The 21,540-nt window shown below is 34.1% G+C and overlaps 1 protein-coding gene and 1 long non-coding RNA gene across 5 annotated transcripts in view; one reads left to right on the forward strand and one right to left on the reverse strand.

Moving 5' to 3' along the window:
• The window catches only part of si:ch211-39i22.1 (cytochrome c1), a 23,207-nt gene extending 15,897 nt beyond the window's left edge, over positions 1-7,310 (reverse strand). Inside the window, exons 1-4 of one of the 4 annotated variants that reach the window (XM_059562635.1) lie at positions 6,792-7,304; positions 4,492-4,521; positions 4,226-4,276; positions 327-434 (exon numbers count right to left, since the gene is read on the reverse strand). In XM_059562635.1, coding sequence (XP_059418618.1) covers positions 327-434; positions 4,226-4,276; positions 4,492-4,521; positions 6,792-6,855 — 253 coding nt within the window. In that variant the 5' untranslated portion in view covers positions 6,856-7,304. Of the gene's footprint in view, positions 1-326; positions 435-4,225; positions 4,277-4,491; positions 4,522-6,791 lie in introns of all 4 variants that reach the window. The other 3 variants (XM_059562634.1, XM_059562637.1, XM_059562636.1) reach the window with 3 other exon arrangements.
• Positions 7,311-9,318: 2,008 nt separating this feature from the next.
• On the forward strand, positions 9,319-20,596 carry LOC132152542 (uncharacterized). The gene is made up of 3 exons (XR_009436548.1): positions 9,319-9,605; positions 16,833-16,935; positions 20,233-20,596. It is a non-coding gene; the product is annotated as an uncharacterized LOC132152542 (long non-coding RNA).
• The last annotated feature ends 944 nt before the right edge of the window (positions 20,597-21,540 follow it).

Below are 21,540 nucleotides of genomic sequence, written 5' to 3' on the forward strand. Positions count from 1 at the left end.
TTATTTATAGTCAGTTACTTTAATATGTCAATTTATTTCATTTAAGAAGATTTTTTTTCATCCAATATATATATATATATATATATATATATATATATATATATATATATATATATATATATATATATATATATATATATATATATATATATATTTATATATATATATATATATATTTAATTACTTCTTTATTAATATTTATAATTTTATTGCTGCTTATTTATGTTTATTATAGCTTTAATTTAGTAAGTCCTGCTAAGAAGGTCTCTCGCTCATGGTAAAATGACTGTAAAGTGCTTTAATGTTAAAGTCTGTCTTTCTTTAACCTGCAGCAGCTGCTGCCTCATCCACAGCCTCCTCTGCTGGATCTTCAGGTGTTTCTTCAGGTGATGCTTCTCCAGGGGGTTCTTTAGCTGGCTCTTCCGCGTCTGGAGCTGTGAAAGAGATCTCACAATCAGACAGGTGACACCATCCCACAGATCTGTTCCCGTCAGGAGCATCAGCGGCTGTCAGATCCTATCTCTCTATCACGTGGCTTTTCTCGTTTGAGCCTGAAGAATAACTCAAGCTCTTCTCAAGCGCACAGGTGACCATAAATCACACACAGTCTCCGTCGCCTCGCTGGAACCCAGCAGTAAATCTCCCGCTGCGCTGTTTTCAGCGTATATAAGATCTATATGTTACGTGTCGCGACAGTTCTGCATTTCTACCATAACAGCAGAAACATCCAGTGAGGATTTTATCAAGAACAGACCTGTCAAGACCCTCGTATCAGCTTCACAAGAGCTGTTCATTACTAGATACACATGACAATACATACAAATACAGGTTTGTTTCCCATCATGCGATCTCAGGTGACATCACATGAATAGGGAACGCTTTTTAAACGTTATATCAATGTTGGGACAAAACATTCTCAAAGTAATGTTCATGGAACTTTATGAATATTTGATAACGTCGGGAAATTCTTAAAACGTCCTTAAGATGTGGGAACATGTGGGAAATGTTTTTGTTATCTTAAAATTACGTTACAGTCATGACAACAATCTTAGAATATTAAAAATAAACATTCAAATAACGTTATACTTTTTTTTCCTGGTGTGAAAATAAAATTTAGGTTTTTTTTGTAACCTTTCAATAACATTATAGTCAACAATAACAAAACATTTATATTTTAACATTTATAAAGTAACAAAAATAAACGTTCAAATAATGTTAAATGTTAAGTAAAAATGTAATTCGTACAATGTTTACAAAACCTTTTTGTAACCTTCAAATAATGTTGTAATCACAACAATCGTTTTAAGAAATTATTTTTGTAACCTTTAAACATTGTAACATTCTTAGAATATTAGAAATGAACATTCAAATAACATACTTTTCTGGGGTAAAAATAGTAAATAAAAACTGTATCCTTTAGATAACGTTAAAGTCTCAAAAAATGACATTTTAATGTTTATAAAATAACAAAAATAAATTTTCAAATAATATAAAATTTTAAGTGAATTAATACTGTACAACGTTTAGGAAACATATCTGTAACCTTTAAATAATGTTGTAATCACAACAAAAAGATTTTAGAATTTTAAAAATAAACGTTCAAAAAAAGTTTGTAAAAACGTTTTTGTAACCTTTAAATAATATTCTAATCACAACAAGAAATCTGGACATTTTAACGTTCTTAGAATATTAAAAATAAACATTCAAATAACGTTATATTTTGGGTAAGATAAAATTAGTGTAATATTTTAGAAATGTTTTTGTAACCTTTAAATAATGTTATAGTTTTAACAAAAAGTGGACATTTTAAAAAGTTTTAAAATAACAAAAATAAACGTTGAGTAAAAATAAAATCAGTACAACATTTAAGAAACATTTTTGCAACCTTTAAATAACGTAATAATCATAACAACAAGGAAACTAGATATTTCAATGTTTTTTTTTTCAGTTACTAACTTTAGTTTTCAACTGAATTTTATTTCCTTTTCTTTTAATTACTAAAAAATATTTGTAATGGTGTGCGTTTTAGTTAACCCGGATAAAAACAAAAAATGTTTGTAGCCAAATCACTGTAGAAACTATAGAACAGTTTAAAACATTGGTCATTTAATCATCCTCATTATGTTTTCTATACTTTCATGGTCCAAACAAATCCAAGTCTAATGAAGTTGTATGATGCTTCATGTGAAGAACTGATTTTAAGTTAATTAAAAAATTCCTCTCAAATCCAGACACATGAAAATCAGCAGTTTCGCTTCATATGAGCTCAGATAGAATGTAATGTATGCTTTTATAAAAGACAAAAGCTTCATGCATGCATCTCCTCTTAGAGGGTGAGTAAAAAAATTGATGGCAAAAAAAAGAACTATTTCTTTAAACTTGAGAGAAATATATCTGATAAGTGAATATAGCTAAAGTGCATGTGTTTTGTGGAGTGGTGTTGATCTGCGGTCTGTTACAGGTCTGACAGACTCAGTACTCTTCACTGAATTAGAAAGGAACAGAGATGGAAGGCAGATGGACACTTAACTGGTTACTAAATCCTAAACAAACCCTGAATCTGTGCCTTTAAAAGCCCGTCTGACAAAAAGTTCGCTTTCATGCTCTGAACAAAGATGAAGTTGAGAACATTGCATTCCTGGAGCACAGACTCACAAAAGCTGCTCAATGCTTTACATTCGGAGAACGCCAAAAATGACTGCCAACGGTTAGAAATGGTGGAGAATCATAATGATACGGGCACACGTCGTGTGATGCAGTTTCTAGGGAACATTTTGAGACCATTTAACAGAACCAAGTCTCTTTGGCTCAGCATGACTGCATTTATTTGATCAAAAATGCTGTAAAAATTGTGAAATATTTTACATTTTTAAATAACTGTTTTCTGTGTGAATCTGTGTTAAAGTGTAATGTATTTCTGTGATGCTCCGCTGTATTTTCAGCATCATTCCTCCAGTCTTCAGTGTCACATGATCTTCAGAAATCATGAAAATATGATGATTTACTGCTCAAGAAACATTTCTGATTGTTGAACACAGTTGTTATTATAAATTATATTTCTTATTATAAAGTTATGAATGGTAGTGTATAAGTTTCCCCATTTTTTTTTTAATCTTAAAAAATAATTGTATAAATATTTACATTTTTGACTTGTGTTGTACAGTATGCTCTAATTTCAGTCTTTTTTTCTATTACTGTTTAATCTCATGTTGTGTGCTGTGAGATAAGACGAAATCTCTTTCTCAAAGATTGTGTTTGCTTTGGGATAAAAACACCTTGATTTCATGCCTGTGGAGAAATACACAACTCACACAGATCCTTGTCTGGACTGGTCAACAGACTGAATCCAACATCTTCCCCGTTTGATGGAAATCTACTGCACAAACTCAAGAAGAGATCATGATCACGGACGCTCTTAGAAATAAAGCTAAAATGCCATCATGGAGATATTTTCATCCATTCTCATCATATGAGAATGCATATCAAATATTATTAAAAACGTTCCATAAACATTACTTTAAGAATGTTTTGCCATAACATTAATATTATTTTTGTGAATGTGCACTCTCTAAAAAAAAAGGGAAAATAAAAAAGTACAAAAGTTGCCACTGAGAGAGATGCACTTTTGTACCTTTTAGGTACTAATATGTGCACTTTAGGTACAAAGGTGTGCTTTTTGAAAAGGTTCTGCCCCTTTAGTACCTCTTTGTTCTGAGTGTGTCAGCTGGATTTTCATTATTATACTTATACAGAAAGAGATCTACACAGCAGTGCTTTGCATAAATCCTATAAACAACAGGTTGTTGAGGAACGAAACACATCCGTGTCGTTCCGTTGAAATCAATCACTCATAAGTTACTGCCATGAAAATGATCTCTTGCTGCTAGTTATGAATATAGATCACTGCTTCTCAACTGTTTTTGCTTCAGGACTCAGATTTGATGCTGGATATCGAGTGACGGCGATACCAAACCCGTATTTAATATCGTCTGGGTCGTATTTACTTCTGTTTAGTGCTTTGTTGATGGTTTTGGAGCATGAGGGCATGAACACCGTCTCAATTTGACTACATTTGTGTAAAACACTTTTGCAGTTTCTGACGTCAGCTGACTTTTTGAGCTCTTATCCTAATTATGCATGATTTGTGTTTTTGCTTTTTGTATTTAGCATCAGTATCCCCTGCTGTGAATTGAATAGCACGCAGATATATGAAGCTTATCATCACCTTCAGGAGGAACGGCTGAGTCTTCTGGAGCAAGGTCATCTGCCGGAGAATCTGCATATGAGATAAAAGATAAACTAGCAACCCACGTTTATCATCTTTATCATCAGGACACAAAAAAGCGACACAGGTGGTGCACTGGACCACGTGAACAAACACATGTGAGAGCCGTAAAGTCTTGCCATCGCTCAGTTTTATTGCTTTGGCACGTCACAGATGAAGTTTGTTACCAGAGAAGGGTGTGTTCAGAGTTATTACAGCAAACGTACCGCCATTCTCTGTGCCTTCCACTCCATCGTCTGAAAAACACAACCAAAGACGGTTAGAGAACGTGAGATTTCACCTACAGATGGTTCATTCAGAAAACCAGTCACACGTTTGGTTTGACTTTACTATTACAGATGCACACTGTATTTGTACTACCGTATTTTTCGGACTGTAAGTCGCACCTGAGTATAAGTCGCATCAGTCCAAAAATACATCATGATGAGGAAAAACACATATATAAGTGGCACTGGACTATAAGTCGCATTTATTTAGAACCAAGAACCAATAGAAAACATTACCATCTCCAGCCCCGAGAGGGCGCTCTATGTCTTCAGTGTAGACTACAGGAAAATGAGCAGCATAGAGCGCCCTCTCGTGGCTGGAGACGGTAATGTTTTCTCTTGGTTCATTTCTCTTGGTTCATGTCAAATTAATTTTGATAAATAAGTCGCACCTGACTATAAGTCGCAGGACCAGCCAAACTATGAAAAAAGTGTGACTTATAGTCCGGAAAATATGGTATGTGTGTTATATTTAATTGTGCATGCTCATTTCCCCTATTTTTACATTTACATTATCTTTAATACCATCTAAAGACAGTGCTATTATAGTTTACTAAAACTAAGACCATAGCTAAAAAATATGCATTTTATTCAGCATGTTTCCAAGAGACATTTTTAATACTTTTTTATGTTTAACATGTATTAAAATAACTAAATCTGAAAACTGTGTAGACATATTTAAAAACAGCAAAACAAAGAAAAAATGGCAAAAACACACAACAAAATGACAAAGATTTTAACATGAAAGCAGAAATTAAAAAAATTAAAAATTAAAAAAAATAAAAAAGTAATTCAAAATATTAACAAAACAATCATAGTATACTACAATAACACAAATAAAGTTTGAAATAATGTTGAAATAATGTCTGTTTGTCACCTGAAAGTCACCTGTTGCATTTAAAACTACTGTTTTGTTTTTTATTTCTATCAGAAATGGGACAATAAAAGAGTTTAATATGTGCTATTTATTGGTTATCAGCAATAACATGAAAGTAATGATCAGTATTAATCAGAATTATGATTTCAGTGCATCTCCATTTACTATTTTTACTGAAATTATGTTAGATTTTTCTTAAACAGATGAAAATCATCTTCGGTTTTAATGCAAATGAAGTGGTAAATGACGTGTGTTTGCTTTATTAGTCAGCTCGCTGGTCAGTGCTTCCTGCATCTAGTCTTCCCATGCTTTTTGTGTTGTAAAATGACACAGATCCATTATGTAACACCTTCCTTCGTGGCAGTCATATTTCAGCTGCTTTCGAGCTAAATCCTGCTTGTATTTGCACAAATGCTAACGATTTTTCTCCCTCAAGCTTTTAATTTCCACAGCCGGCCTTTTATTTGACTTGGTTGGCGCAGTCGGTGGCAGATTAAGAGACACAAAGGAGGTTTGCTCTCGAGCAGAGAGGAGGACAGCAACACACCTGTCCACACAAACACAGGACAAAGAGCGTTCTCTGTACAACACAATACAAAAAATCCAAAGCTGTGGCCATGCATGTGCCTCGCTGGCTTTCTCAAACAGGACAGAGGCATGCAAACTCCCTCGGGTGCATCAGAAGCATCCCTTTCGTAACTCCACCATATACAGGGTGTGGTCTTCATCTGGGACTGGATTGAATTTCTGAAACTACACCTTAGTCTTTCTCAGTTAACAGCAGTGAACTAAATGCATGCTTCCTCTCTACATCTGGATGAATTATTAGCAATTAACAGGCCTGTGACATCGAGGAATCAGAATGGGATTTTTAATACCAGACTTACAGCCTCTACCTCCCGATCCTGAACATTTGGTTACATCCTGTAAAGTGGGAAACTTTTGGATGAAGTCACTGAGACTCTGAGCAGCCAAAGCTGTTAGTGAAGAACACGATGTACAAAGAGGGAAAAGCTGGGCAAGGCTTTACAGCGTCCACAAGCCGTTTCTGAGGGTCTTGTGTTAGTGACCAACACCACAAAACCCAGAATGCTTGAGTTTCCAATCATACATGTATAATAATAGTCCTTTTGTTCAAAACATGTGATCTTAGAGCTGATATACCAAAAATAAAAAAAATATGCATGCTTCCCATTTAATTCAGAGTTCTTTGTTAATACATATAGAATTATTACAATGACAATTGTATGATTTCAATTTAAAAGTGTTTTCCACTTCGTGCATTTGTAACACTAAACAAGTGTGGAAGCAGGAAACAAAGAAACTCTGATTGTTATTTTAAACTAGTTTAAAAAACTCTTACCTTGCATCTTCACTCCAGTCACGATTAAACTTCCAAAGACGAAAATCCACAAGTAGGACATCATTGTGGCTTGGATGGATCTGAGCTCAATCTGGTTTTAAACGCAGCTTGGTTTATGGCTTTAGCTCATGTAGATTTCAGGTGTAAGTGTGAATCGTGATCGTGCGCAACTTTCCCGCAACCTTTTGTTGCACTAACTTTACTGGGTGTGCAGCTCTGAATCCACCGCCCACCCACATGTGGGATTGACTTGTGTAGGATCCAATTGCAGGTCTGTCTCTCTCGTTTCTCACTGAGTCTCGCGCACACGGAGGATGCACGAGGCATCCCTCCCCCGCCTGCCGTACATGCCTCTGAGTTGAACAAAAGCGCGCACCGTGCACATGGGTTTGCCCGCTATATAACGCAGTGCATGACGTTTCTATTATTGATCATTCTCGTTTTTCTTTAGAAATAGCATTTTAATTCATTGCAAGGTTTCTTTGACCGCCTAGAACGATATTGTCGTGAACACCCACCCACCCAGCCGCCCGAATGCGTCTCGAGACGTTTCCTAAACGGTGAACTTCTCCAGAGCGACGGAACGCATTGAGAGGATAGCTGGCTTCTCTTTAGACAGCGGTTTCGGGCTTCAGCATTGGTTTTCAGCTCGCTAGAAACCCGCCTATGCCTGAAGTGCTCGGGTTTTGAGAGCAGAGCAGCTCCATTCATCCGTTCCAGGGAAATCTGGGGAAGTTCCCTCTTTAACGTTCAGGAAACCAGTGTTCACTGTTGAACTTCGGCTGCACGCACTGCGCTCGAGCTCGGGGGCTGAATGTCATATCTGTCTTCAGGCAGTTTGGTCGCCCAGAATGCAAACTATGCTAATTCTTTGTTTGCACGGGTAACTTATCAGAAGGGCGCGGTGGGAACGAGGCTTGATCTGCCAACGTCAGTAAACAAACGGATCTTTTTTTTTTTTTTACAATAAAAGTTTACAATGCAAATAAAAACACTAGTGGGGTTTACTTTGAACCAATTGCTGGTGCATTTCACAACTAAATATAAAGACACCGCAAGTAAGACATTAAATAGACTTAACCAGAAATAACAAACAAAACATTATTTTAAACTGTACACTGTAAAATCATTCTGTAAAATTTACAGTAAAAAAATGGCAGCTGTGGTTGCCAGAATTTTACCATTAAAAAATACAGTAAAAACAATTTTGGTTTTAAGGTAGCTTTACAATTAAATACCGCAACTTCTTTAACTGATATAATGTTAATATAGCAAACTAAATCTAAAAGAGAAAATCACATATGAACCTAAGTCCATTACAGGAAGTTTTTAGATTATAACGTACTGTATAGAAGGTGCACAGTGTCATTCACACAGACACTAAACACCATCATGGTGAGACTCATTAAACTGAAATAATGCAATATTCACATTCATTAAACAACATTAGGTGTAACACACAACCCTAATTTACAAAAGTGATGAGAAAAGACTAAGAAACATGGTTATGTCATCCAAAAAACATGAAATTTGAAATGTAATGCAGGGAATTCTGGGAATGTCAGTTTACTGTTATTCACTGTAAATTATAGTATTTTTCACTTCAAAAAATGGTATACTTCCATAAAATTACATGTAATGTGCAATACAGTTTTTCTCTCTATATAGTAGGGGAATTTACTGTAAACATTTAACAGATTTTTACTTTAGCATTTTTACTGTCTTTCCCAGACAGCAACATAGTGTTGGCCCAGATCCGGCCCACATCTGGCCCATGCACGTGAGATCCATGTGGACTGGACGTGGGCCAGATCTGGGCCGAAACTGCTTGCTGTCTGAGTTACCGTTAAATTCACAGTCATTTTTTTTACAGTGAGTCTTATTTATCTCAGATGTATCTCAAACAGTCAGTACAGGTTTGTCAGGAAGCAAATTTTTACATGGCGTCAAACAAGCTATAATTGCTATCCCTGAGGAGGTGAACATAGCAACAATACACAACGTGAACAATCGGATGGAACTTAAAGAGAAAGCGCCAAAATCTGAGCTTATAGTTTAACTTTGCATTAAAATATCTAAGAAAGTAAGTTTTTGTTAACAAAAAAAAAAAAAAAATCTTAAAGATGACGTTGGCTAACTGGATTCTGCAAAAAAAATAAAAATAATAATAGTTATTAACCCTTGAAAGTATAGCTGTATCAGTGGCCACAGTTATATATCAGTGGCCACAGTTATGTCATAAATGAAACAAATGTGAGTTTTTACACTTCATAACGTTCTTTGTTCTTTTTGTTGTTGTTGTTGTTGTTTATTTGTTTTTGTTATATCATTGTGGGTCAACCTGTGGTCTCCCCCCTTCACTCGGGGCTTCAATGGACAGTTCCATCTGATGAAGTTGGAAAAGGCGAATCAACCTGTTCCACACCAGATCCAGATCCTCATCTCCAGTCCGAGCACGGTCCCGAGGATCGCTCGTGATGCGTCTCCTCCGCGAGCGACGGGATCGCATGTGAATAATCCTCCGGAGAGTCCAGCCTCAGAAGCCGAAGGTCTGTTCGGATGGTGAGGAGCGAGCATCCATGCGCCTCGCCGGACTGTTGCGGATTGAGCTGTGCTCGTGCGCCGGCTGCTGAAATAATGCAGTCTCTCATCTCACCAGTGACAAAGGCTATCCTTGTAGCTCTCTTTATTTTTGCCATTTTGCTCATCCTCTATGTGATACTGTGGTATATCTGCAGAGACGTGGACTGTGATCACGGCATTTGAATTTGGAGACCGAAGCTGCGGATCCGCGGAGAAGTCAGGGTGACCCCGGTAAGTGCGTCCCCGCATGCCCTTCACTCACACGTTATCTTCGTGAAACAACAGTGGATAGAAATCATCATATTGTGAGTTCCGATCGAGAAACCGATCGTTTTCCATTATAGCGCGCAATTGCACGCTAAGTGATAGATCTGTCACTCTGCAATGACTCCACGGCTCACCAAACCATCATCATCTTGTTCATTACGAATGAAACGACATGCACTTGAACGGTTATTCACGAAAAACAACATCGGGATAGGTCGGTTAGATGTTCATTCAGATTTGGTTCCATGCACGTTATGTTATGGTTATTAAAAATGCATATAACGTCGGAATGTATTAGTGATTAATTAAACGCTCTGCGATTAATACATTCGCGCATAAAAGTGAATAGCCCAATTCTAATTACCAAGCATTTCATCGCAGATTCCAGTGTTGAAAAGTGAATAGTTAAACAAAAGTCGGACGCAAACAAACAACATTTTCATGCATGAAGGTTTTATGAAATAAACAAACCGTTAATTAGATGCATCTCCTGTAAAGAAGATGTACTTTATTTTTAGCACGGATTCTTGGACTTCTTTGGCAATAAACATTCAGCTGAGGTACAGTGAGACTGACCACAGCTTTGCAGCAGTTTATTGCAGTCTGTGCTCTTTGAACTTGTTAAAAGCATTTCATTCTTGCAGCTCTGGGACCTGAGGGTAATGGTTTTCTGCTTCCCTGTAGAGTTCCTAAACAACACTATTATTTACTACAACCCTTGCTGTCTTAATTTAATACCTTTAATCTCTCGGTTAATGATCATGGGTTGAGGCGCTCGAAGTGAACCATACATATTTCACGCTCTATATGGTTAAAATGGCCATGGGTTGCGAAGGAGAACCCAAGGGCAGATGCAAATTGCCACTGCAGTGTGTTTGAGAAGCACTGTTGAACTCATCTCAGCAGGGTTCAAGAGGAAAATGGCATTTCATACGCTTTAATTATCACTGCCACTTAGGCATTTACACCAGACCAATAGACATCAATCTGGGCCAATTTATTCATGCAGATGTCAAAGTCTTTCAAGTGAGATGATGTGCTGATTTGTGTATTAAGAACAAAACATGCAAAAGGCAGAATGGATCTCAGTTGTGATGGTATCATCGTCATTTTTCTGGAGTGGGTTGGAACAGGAACAAATAGAGAATTAAGTGTCAGACTGAAAGACAGAGGGAACATCCCCAGACGAATCATATCAAACGCTCCTGTTAGTCCAGTGCCTGCCCGTCCGTCTGTCACTCGACAGGTTTTGATGAGCATGTTTGGAAATTCACTTGATCACAGTTCCTTCAGTCAGTCCCTTACAGAAAGTTACACTTTAATGGCAATGCTTTTTAAGACTGTATATGAAAACATCTGTATTGTGCATCAATGCAGTGTTGTAAAGGAAGCATTGCTGTAGTCGTGCATCACTAAAATGTAGAAAAGCCTATTTCCGTCACAGGATAAAAAAATAATAAAAGGGTCATTTAGAAGACTTCTGACCCTTTTTTTATAATTGCAAATTTATAGGAAAATATTATGTTTATTTCTTGCGATTCTGAGAAGAAAAGGCAAATTGTGAAATATAATTACTCAATTACTCAATTACATTATTATTTATTCCACTGCAGAAAAATAAAAACAGAATAGCAAAAGGCAAATTCAGAATTCTGAGAGAGAAAAAAAGCCAGATTTACTAAATATAAACTTAAATATGCAAGTGACTTTTACCTCAATATGTTTCATCATATTTTAAATATATAACATGCACATAATGTAAACATAAATTCACAAATCATAATTTATTCTAAAAATGAAAAGCATCATAAAAGTAGTCCATGTAAGTTGTGCCCTACGTTTTAGTCCCCTGGTGTCATAAATCTGGCTTTACAGTATTTGACGGCTTATATTTCAGTTTGTCCCTCACGCAGAGCAATTGTGTTTCTTCAGAAGAATATAGTGCACAGGTATAATGGACTGTTTATGTTATTATTGTCATGTGGAACAGAACATATCAGTGCTTCACTCACTCTGTCACATGTCTGTTCCCTGTGTGACCCTGTGTTTTACTTCTCCTCCTAATTGTCATTTCATTCACCTGTGTTTATTTTATTAACTCATTAGTTCTTTTGTTTGCTCCACTACAAATACTCTCAGTTTTCCTTTAGTGGGTGTCTGTTCTCATTGATCTAATGTGGATTTATTTGCCTGTCTACTGGATAGTCTAATTAAAATACCTTTTAGTTGATCTCCTTCATCTTCGTGCATTTTTGCAGTTATGCCATATTTTGGCTCCCCAAAGAATCTTTCAGTGAACAGTTTTCTTAGTGTAAAAGAACATTTTATTAACCTTTTTCCACTATACAGGGAACCATCGATGGCAATAAAGAACCTTTATTTTTAAGAGTGCATGACACAAAGCTCAAACATTGTGCCAAAAAAAATGTTTCTGGAGGCTTTTTCTGTTAACAATGACTGACAAACCTTTCAAGACAGACCTGCTGTGATCTCTGAGGTCGTATGTGCTTTTATTGAACCCATCTGCTCACATGAATTCAACTTATTTTTAAAATAATTGCGTTTAGTAATTGAATATGCACTATTCAAGATGCTGTAATGAAAAATCCTCCGTCGCAGCAAGCAAAGCACGTCAAAGGATATCTTTAGCTCCGCCCACTCAAGATGACGTAATTGAGTAAATTATTTCTTAGATGTTTGTTAATATGTGCATATTTTGCAAGGAGTTTAAAATAAATTGTTTCTATAGATTAAAACCAACTGCTTCAAATGAATTATTTTGATTAATGTCATTGTCAATCCTTCATGGAATTTTAGTTCTTTCCCAAATTAACCATCTTTTGCTTCTTGGTCATTTTTGACAAAAAAAAAAATTTGCTTTTTTTTTTTTTAAACAGATTTGCACAAAACCTGTTAAAGTCTTGGCCACCTGTACTCTTCGCTGTCAGAAAAAAACCCATTCTAAATCAACGGGAAGTGAATTTAATCTAGTGGAAACATTTAGTACTGCATCCAAACAAAATCTAACTTTTTTTGTGATATCAACTTCAAATTTGGAACACAACTTGCATAGATTTATGGCTATGATTTTCATGCAGTTTTAGAGTAAAATATGTTTTGGAATATATGTATATTATATAAAATTGAAAACTAGAATATTTTCACATTTTATTATAGAATTTTTTTTACATTTTTAACTTCACATTTACATTTAGCAGACGCTTTTATCCAAAGCGAATTACATTGCATTCAGGCTAACAATTTTTCTCCCAACATGTGTTCCCTGGAATACGAACCCCCAACCTTGCACTTGCTAATGCAATGCTCTACCACTTGAGCTACAGAAACACAAAACTTTAGTAATAATCTGGCAAGTTAGGGTTAGGGTTAGGGTTATTCTTTAAAAAGCGACCAAACTTAAGCCTGTGCTCCAAAGCATTCAAGATCTATGATAAATTGGGAAATTTTGTTTTCAGGTCTATGTTCAAAAAGTGATTAACCATTAATAAATGCATGATAACTATTCCATAAATATAATTCAGTTGCATAAAAACATCTAAAAATAGAAAATATTAAATAAGAAACATTTTGGAACTAACATATGGCATATTAATTTCATTGCAAAAATTTTTGATCATCACGTGAGCAGCACCAAAGAGTTTTTAAATTTGTATCTATGTCTGATTTTCAATTACTTTCTTCAAATCACAGTTTGTAATGTTGTGGTTCTCCTCATAGCTGGTTGGTTTGGTTCATGGCTTATTATGCTTTAAAGAAGTTTTTTTTAATCCCTATGGGCAAAATACTTACAGAACTAATGCTGCTGAAAAAGTGGGTGGCATTAATGCACACAATTTCATTTGAATGCATGATAATTCATTTCTCTATGTGAGAGTGTTTCATCAGCGTCTGACCGACTCGGCGGTGTGTGTTTCAATTCCTGCCCTGGATTGACAGCAGGGAGGTTGTGTTTCGTGGGGTGGCAGATAAGGAACTCCTGGAAATGTAATAGAGTGGCAATCATAGAAAGTGGGCCAGGAAGGCTTCTCTCGGGAGGAATCTGAAGCGTCCATGTTTCTCCACCAAACGCTCACTTTCAGCTGTCAGTCGCATTGCTTCCACCCAAGCTGCTGTGTGACACAGGAGATATAATAAAGTCAGACATGGATGCAGGGTTATAAATAGATGATATCAACTGTTATGTAAAGTTACATCTTTAACCGCCTGTTAACGGAAACAGATATAATTCAGATTTGAATTGCTCTGTTTGGTTCCTTTCAGTTGCATTGCACATATAAGATATTTTATTAATTTTTTTAGCTAGTGTTGAGAGAGAGGAAATGTGTCTGAAACAGTTATATGAGGATGATGGAGTAACTCATATTGGGCCTGTTTCAGGGTTTCTACAGGTTTTAAAAACTCTTAGGATGCACTTCCACCAATTAAGGCTTAAAAAGGTCTCAAGTCAGAGCAGAAAGTCTTAAAGTCATAAAAGTGTAGCTTTAAATTATAATTGTTTTACTTGGTCTGAAAAAAAGGTCTTAAATGTACCTTCATAGAAACTGCAGTTTACACCTGGTATAAACTTTTAGTACTTTTAATTTCAGATAGAAATGTCACTGTGTCTTGGCTGTCCACCTTTAATAATAACTAATGTTAATCCCAAGTTTAATTGTTAATAGTTTTTAGAACATATTATATCATTACTTGAAATAATAAAATGACAAAAACACACAACAAAATTGCAAAAACATCAACTAAAATAAAAAAAAATATATATAAATCAAAATATTAATAAAAACTGTAATAGTATCTCAGTTCTTATAGTAAAAGTAAAGCATTGCATGTCACAAAAATGTCATTCTGTTTATATTCCCATCTCAATTCAGAGGTTAAACAGTCAATAAATAAATAAAATTTTTACCTTGAAACAAAATGAACATTGACTGAAATAAAATGTACAAATATATGGTATAAACGTACTTTATTTCATCTAGTTGCCATATCTCATTTTAGTTTAGTTAAACTTTAAACTACAACTGAAATAAACAAACAATACATAAGTGTGTAAAACTTAAAAAAAAAATTATAAACATGACAAAAACGAGCAGAATTGCTCAAATTCAACTGGAAAATATAAAAATAAAATCTAAATCAAAATATGAATAATAGTACTAAAATAACACTGGTTTAAACAGATCACTTCAGACCTTGCAGTTCTCTGAGACAGGTTTGATTTGTCAGTGGCATGGAGAAATTTAACCCAAAAACAAATCTCTCATCTATCACATGACAGCAAGATCAGATGAGTGTCATATTTATAACAAATCACTCTAGTGTTTCATCATAATCAGTACATGATTTTGTCCTCAGTGAATAAGTAATCTTGTCAGATATGTCAAATTCATCTCGATTCAGTCTAACATTCCCATTCATTATAAAAATGTCATTTCTCAATGTTTTTAAATGTTCAAAACATCAATTGTTTTAATGTACATTTATGTATAAGGCACTATAAAGGGTTATTTAAGGGAATAATGCATTATAATTATTCAGGATTTGCCTTGTAATTCGTTATATCTTATCGTAAATAATTATAACCGAATTTAAAATGCATAGTGTTACAATGAATTGATAAGTGGTATAATGTATTAACTGTGGTTACAGTTATTAATGTGACTGTACAATGCATCATAAAGTGTATTACAAAGTATAATTAATGCAGCTACTTTTATAATGCATTTTGCATAAAGGGTTTAAGTAATGTGTTACCAATGTTTCTTTTTGGTTTTAGAGGAACGTTACATTGTATCATTGTGAACATGTTATGAGAACGTTACATTTGAATGTACTCTCAATCTTTAAATTACCCTTGATATATATATATATATATATATATATATTTACAGAATGTTTTTTCTTGGTTATCGGAACGTTAGTGAAACTTTGTATCATTTTGAAACCGTTCTAAAAATGTTACATCTGGATGTTTTTTAAGTGTTTAAATGAAATAAGCTGAGAACATGCGATCATGACAGGAGTAAAGAGGCAAATGGTGAATCTAATCTATGAAATATGTTATTGTAAACTCTGATTGGACGAGGTGTGTGTTCAGTGTCAGTCGTGGTGTGGACGCAGTGTAACGCTGCTTTAACAGCTGCTGCTGCTAATGAACCGCGTGGCGTGGAAGTGTTTTCTGCTCTCTCTGCTAACTTCTTGTGCCTTCTGACACTGAGGATAAACACAGTCATCATGCACTTTCTGAGACGACAGCCTTCTGTCGTGGAACAGCTGGCACTGAAGATTCAGATGCGCAGGAAAAACGTCAGAGGAGTTTTACATCAGAATACAGACATTCAAAATTAACATTCACATAATGTCTGCAGAATAGTGAAATGTGCCCTTAATGTCGTCACTAATAACCGTTCACATAACTGAGAATAGTTTTTTTTTACACATTCAAAAAAAGTTAATGTTTTGAACGTTCAGAGAACATTCAGAAATAACGTTTTCATAATCATAACGTAATGGCAACATTAGCAAAACCTGCCAAAAACCTGCTAACACACTAGCTAAGATCAGCAAACCAGACACGTTCTTCAGAAGGTTTCATACTTGATCAGAAATTCTACAGAGCTGCACTGTAATACATCCCAGCTTGCAAAAATATGTTCTATCATTTTTTTTACATTCCTATTAGTTATAAGTTATATTATTATAGTTATATTATTTATGAAATATTTTTCTTAGTGAACGTTAAAGTGAGAGTTCGCCCAAAAATGTAATTCTGTGATGATTTACTCACCCTCAGGTTACTCGTAGCAATTGAATCCATAGTTTTGAAAAAATAAATAAAAATACTATAGAAGTCGATAGCTACCAGAAACTGTGTGGTTACCAGCATTCTTCAAAACAGCTTCTTTAGTGTTCAGCAGAAGAAATAATTGATTGATCATAGTCCACAGTTTATGAGTGAAAAAAAAGCATTATTTGGGGATTATTTTGGCAATATTCAGCCCGAAACTAAAGTGCGTGAGCTCAGAAAACAAAAATCCTGTCACAACATGAAAAAAACAACATTGAAATGTACCATATGGCAGAAGAGCTTTATACAAACTGATCTAGTTTTAGATGCTGCATTTCTGAATGACAGACAACATTGCTCATTTACTTTGTTTTTTTATTTCACAGTTTTGCCCAAACAGAATGGCAAGCTTTCTATAGTAACGGGCGGCGCCAAAGGACTATGAGACGGTCAGACAGCTGACGAATCTGGGAGTTTATGTCGTAATAGGTAAAGTACCATCAGTTATCATAAAAACAATCCACAGGCATTGAGCTCTGTGCCTCTGGTCTGCAGAAATGACAAAAGTCAGTTTGTATCGGGTCATTAAGCCTCCGAAAATGTTATTAGGATGTTAAAATAAGATTACAGTGCCTTTCAGACGTCTGAGTGCGGCATTTGAGTCTGGCTTTGATTTATACATGTAATGAATAATAGTACAATTCAAGAAATGTTAAACTGAGCATTTGTCATCCTGTATTTAGAAAAATAAGTGTTTTTGTGACATAACACAAATATACCAATAACAGTGTTATAATATAACTAAAACTAAAACCATTAAACAATTCTAGTAACTTGACGTAAAATTATCTTTTTAACTGAAATACACTTAAATATAAAGAATTAAAAATAAACTCATTAGAAAATAACATTAACTTAAAAGAAATAACTTATTTAACATATTGTATCATTACATTAATTGTATGTTTTATTATCATATTGTTACTATATGATTTTATTAAACTTTAAAATAATATAAACTTATTTTTATTCTAGTTGCCAAAACAGAATTTCTCATTTTAATTACTACAGTAACTAAATCTAAAACTGAAGTGAATGAAAACTGTATAGACAAACAAAACAAACTAAAAAAGTGAAACTAAAATTTAAATATTAAAACAAAGCATAAAAATAAAAACTGATTCTAATTATATTAACAAAAAAAAAAATGTAATAATAGTGGGTTTTCCACTGACCCAGTAAAGCATTACAATAGTCTAACCTTGAGGTGATGAATGCATAAATTAATGTTTCTGCATTTGATACTGAGAGCATAGGTCGTAATTTATATATATTTTTAGGATAGAAAAATGCACTTTTACAAATGCTAGAAACATGACTTTCTAAGGAAAGATTGCTATCAAATATTAGACCTATGTTTCTAACTGATGAAGAATTTACAGAGCAGCCATCAAGGCTTAGACAGTGTGTTAGGTTATTACATGCAGAGGATTTTGGTTCCATAATTAACACCTCAAATTTTTTTAAAATTTAGCAGTAGGAAATTACTAGTGATCCAGTTTTTTTATCAGCTATGCATTGTTAGTTTTGCGATATGGTATGTTTTATTGGGCCATGAAGAAATAAAGAGCTTAGTATCATCAGCATAACAGTGAAAGCTAACACCATGTTTCTTGATAATATCTCCCAAGGGTAACATGTAAAGCATGAAAAGCAACGGTACAAGTACTGAGCCTTGTGGCACGCCATACTGCACTTGTGATTGATATAATATCTCGTCATTCATTGCTACTAATTAATAAAGTTCAGATAAGTATGATTTAAACTGTGGCAATGTAATTCCACTAATGTCAACATAATTTTCCAGTCTATTCAAAAGAATGTTGTTGTCGATAACGTCAAATGTAGCGCTAAGATCCAGTAGCACTAACAGAGAGATACAACCACGATCAGATGATAAGATTAGGTAATTTGTAACTCTAATGAGAGCAGTCTCAGTATTACAATACGGATCTTAATCCTGACTCGAAATCCTCAGTCAAGTGAGCTTAAGGTCTTAAATTAATTATGAATGTAATATATGGTAGTACAATTCAAGAAAACTAAACTGAGCTTTTATCATTTACATATATCTAGAAAAATAAGTATATTTGTGACAAAAAAAACATACAAACTAGTTTCTAGTTCAAGGGTGTGCAGATATCATTGCCTTTTCATGTTTCCGAAACATATATTAATCTGTGGTTATGAATAGTTCATCAAAATGCATCTGTAATCTATCACAGATTGTATGGCTACTGATTGTTATCTGTTAAAATGTGTTTATTTATACAAAATTCAGAGGAAGAGATCTGATGATGGTGTCTCACATCTGTGCCAGCTGGAGGGATTTTTCTCTGCGGCACTTTAAGAGCTTTTAATGAAACATATGACTGTGCAAAAGTCAGGATTGAAGAATTCATAGAAATTCAACATAGTCACAAAGTCATTCTATCATTCCAAGATCTGCAACATAAAACATTTATTTTGACAAATTAATTATCTCATATGTAGATTTTGGATTTGAAGCAGTCTAATGAGCTCTTAAATTCAAAGTGCAGTGCTTATTTGTACCGTGTCTGGTTGCGCTCCCTCGGCTTCAGCACAGTTAATAGGAGCAGATAATTAGGTTACAGTTTTAATTCCCAGAAGCCAGAAATATTACCTGGCACATTACTGCCTTTGGCTGCGTTCTTAGTTACCAACTACTCTTATTGAGACTCTGATAGTGAAGTTTCTGTATTGTAGCCACAATATAGATATGCTAAAGATTATATATTTTTTTAAATTCTGTTTGAATGAGCTGCATTTGATGCCAGTCTTATTATTATTTATTTTTACATTGCATGACACGTTCAGCACGCAAAAGGTTTCAATTTGTGGTTGATAGAAACAGGGTCATTATAAAAATATTTGTTACTTGAAATAAAATACATTTTAAAATAAAATATAAAAAATATTTGTATTTAGTTCATCTTGATGTAAATTAAAACTGGAATTTAAATTAATGAAAACTTTATAGACCATTAAAAATAAGAAAGGAAAGAAAATCTAATAAAAATTACAAAAAAATAAAAATAATTACTAAATCATGAACAAAAAATTAAATAGAAACTATGATGCTAAAACAACCCTGAACTGAAGTGCGCTTTTCATAGCAGATCTATCAATAATGCATAAACAAAACTTCTTTTACACAGTGTTTACTATGAAACTTTAAAAATATAGTACAAAATAAAATAAAAATGAATATAGATATAGATATATTTGAAGTGTTATTTTAGCATCACTGAGATTCTATTATAGCTTTTATTGATACAGATTTTTGGATCAGTGTTTATTTGTAGTTGTTAGCCTGATCTGTTTTCCTTTTTTTTTACTTAAAGTTGTAATAATTATGCTTGTGTTTTTGTCACTTTTAGTATTTATTATTATTATTATTTTAAAGTTTCCTTGACACCTAGCTGAAAAAAAATAGCCATGGACATATGCATACAAATTTAACTGCTAGTCAATAAATAATATATAGAATATACATGATAACATACAGTACTGTGCTGCAGTATATGCAAGATTTCTGTCTAATAATATTCATCAGTCAAGTGTGCTGAAAATCTCAAAATGGAGAAATATTGAACAATTGATGAGTCTGTTACTGCTGCCATTTTTTGTATTTATATGCATAAAAACATGTAAATTTGATGTCATAAAAACAGCAGCTAATCAAGGATCCCCCCAAACTTTCAGCCTCACGTAATGAAGCGGAGGGTCTGGCCACTGTGAAGAAAATTTGTGATGAGGACAGTTAAGCTCAGGGTGAGTCAGGCTTTATAACACACATATAACACTCATATAATACATATATATCGCACATGCACTTCTGTTTGTGACTGGTGATCGTCTATATTGTCGGCTTTCTGTAATGACAGTATGGCTCATGTCAGGGGACGTTTGGGGTCGTTTTTAGGTCGAGCAGCTCAAGGAGACTCAGAGACGCAGAATGGATGCTAATGGAGTTGCAGTGAATTGATTGTGTTGAACTAACGAACAGAATGTCAGTAACAAGCTGAAGAAAAGGCCAAGAAATCAAGTGTGGAGTACATAGTGTGTAGTGCCGTCAGATTGCTTGCAAACCATTATTATGTCTATCCATCTCTTCACCTAAACATGATTTAACAGGCAACTAGGGCAGGGGATATGATCCAATATCGATTCACAAGCTTGAGATTCGATTTGATTCAATTTTACATTGATTCATTTGGATATAAAGGCAATGACGTACAGTACATGTCAAATCTCAGCGAATTCTTCCATAAACCCTGTCAATACTATATTAAAGTGATTTGTAAACAAGCATTTAAATTGCACATAAGGCAGTTCTATAATAAAAAAATATTATAGCAACGTTTAATGATATAATTATGCTTCTACTCCAGTTTGTTATTGAAATATAAATATTTAAACAGTGCATGTTCTAATTTTTTCCACAGCAGTTTTAATTTCTGGAAACAAATTTAGGTTATAAAAACATTGTGCAAACATTGTTTTGAAATGTTTCTAAAATCTCAAAATGTCAAAATGTTTCCTTGTCATAATTAGAACGTTATTTAAAGGTTACAAAACATTTCTTACAACATTGTTAGTTTTTAGTCAAAATGTAGCGTTATTTGAATGTTTATTTTTAATATTCTAAGAATGTTACAGTTTGTAGTTTTCCTATCAGAATTATACGATTATTATAAGGTTACTAAAACATGTTTTCTCTTACCGTAATTACCGTTAAATATTAGTAAAGTTATAAGAAGGTTCCATAAACATTACTTTAAAAATGATTTGTCCTAACATAACTTTTAAGAAAAGTTAAAGAAACATTCCCTTTTAGCTGGGTTCAAAAATTCATTAAATACTTGAAGAACAGTTGCAGTAAAAATTGAATGAATATGTAATATTTTTTTCTTGCTGACTACCCAGTTTATGTCCATTGAATGTCTTTTCTGTGGTAAATGTGTTATTGATCACAAACTGTTTTTCTTGATGTCTTTTCATGGTTGAAAC

Source organism: Carassius carassius, chromosome 11, assembly GCF_963082965.1.
Source record: "Carassius carassius chromosome 11, fCarCar2.1, whole genome shotgun sequence".
Classification (NCBI taxonomy): domain Eukaryota; kingdom Metazoa; phylum Chordata; class Actinopteri; order Cypriniformes; family Cyprinidae; genus Carassius; species Carassius carassius.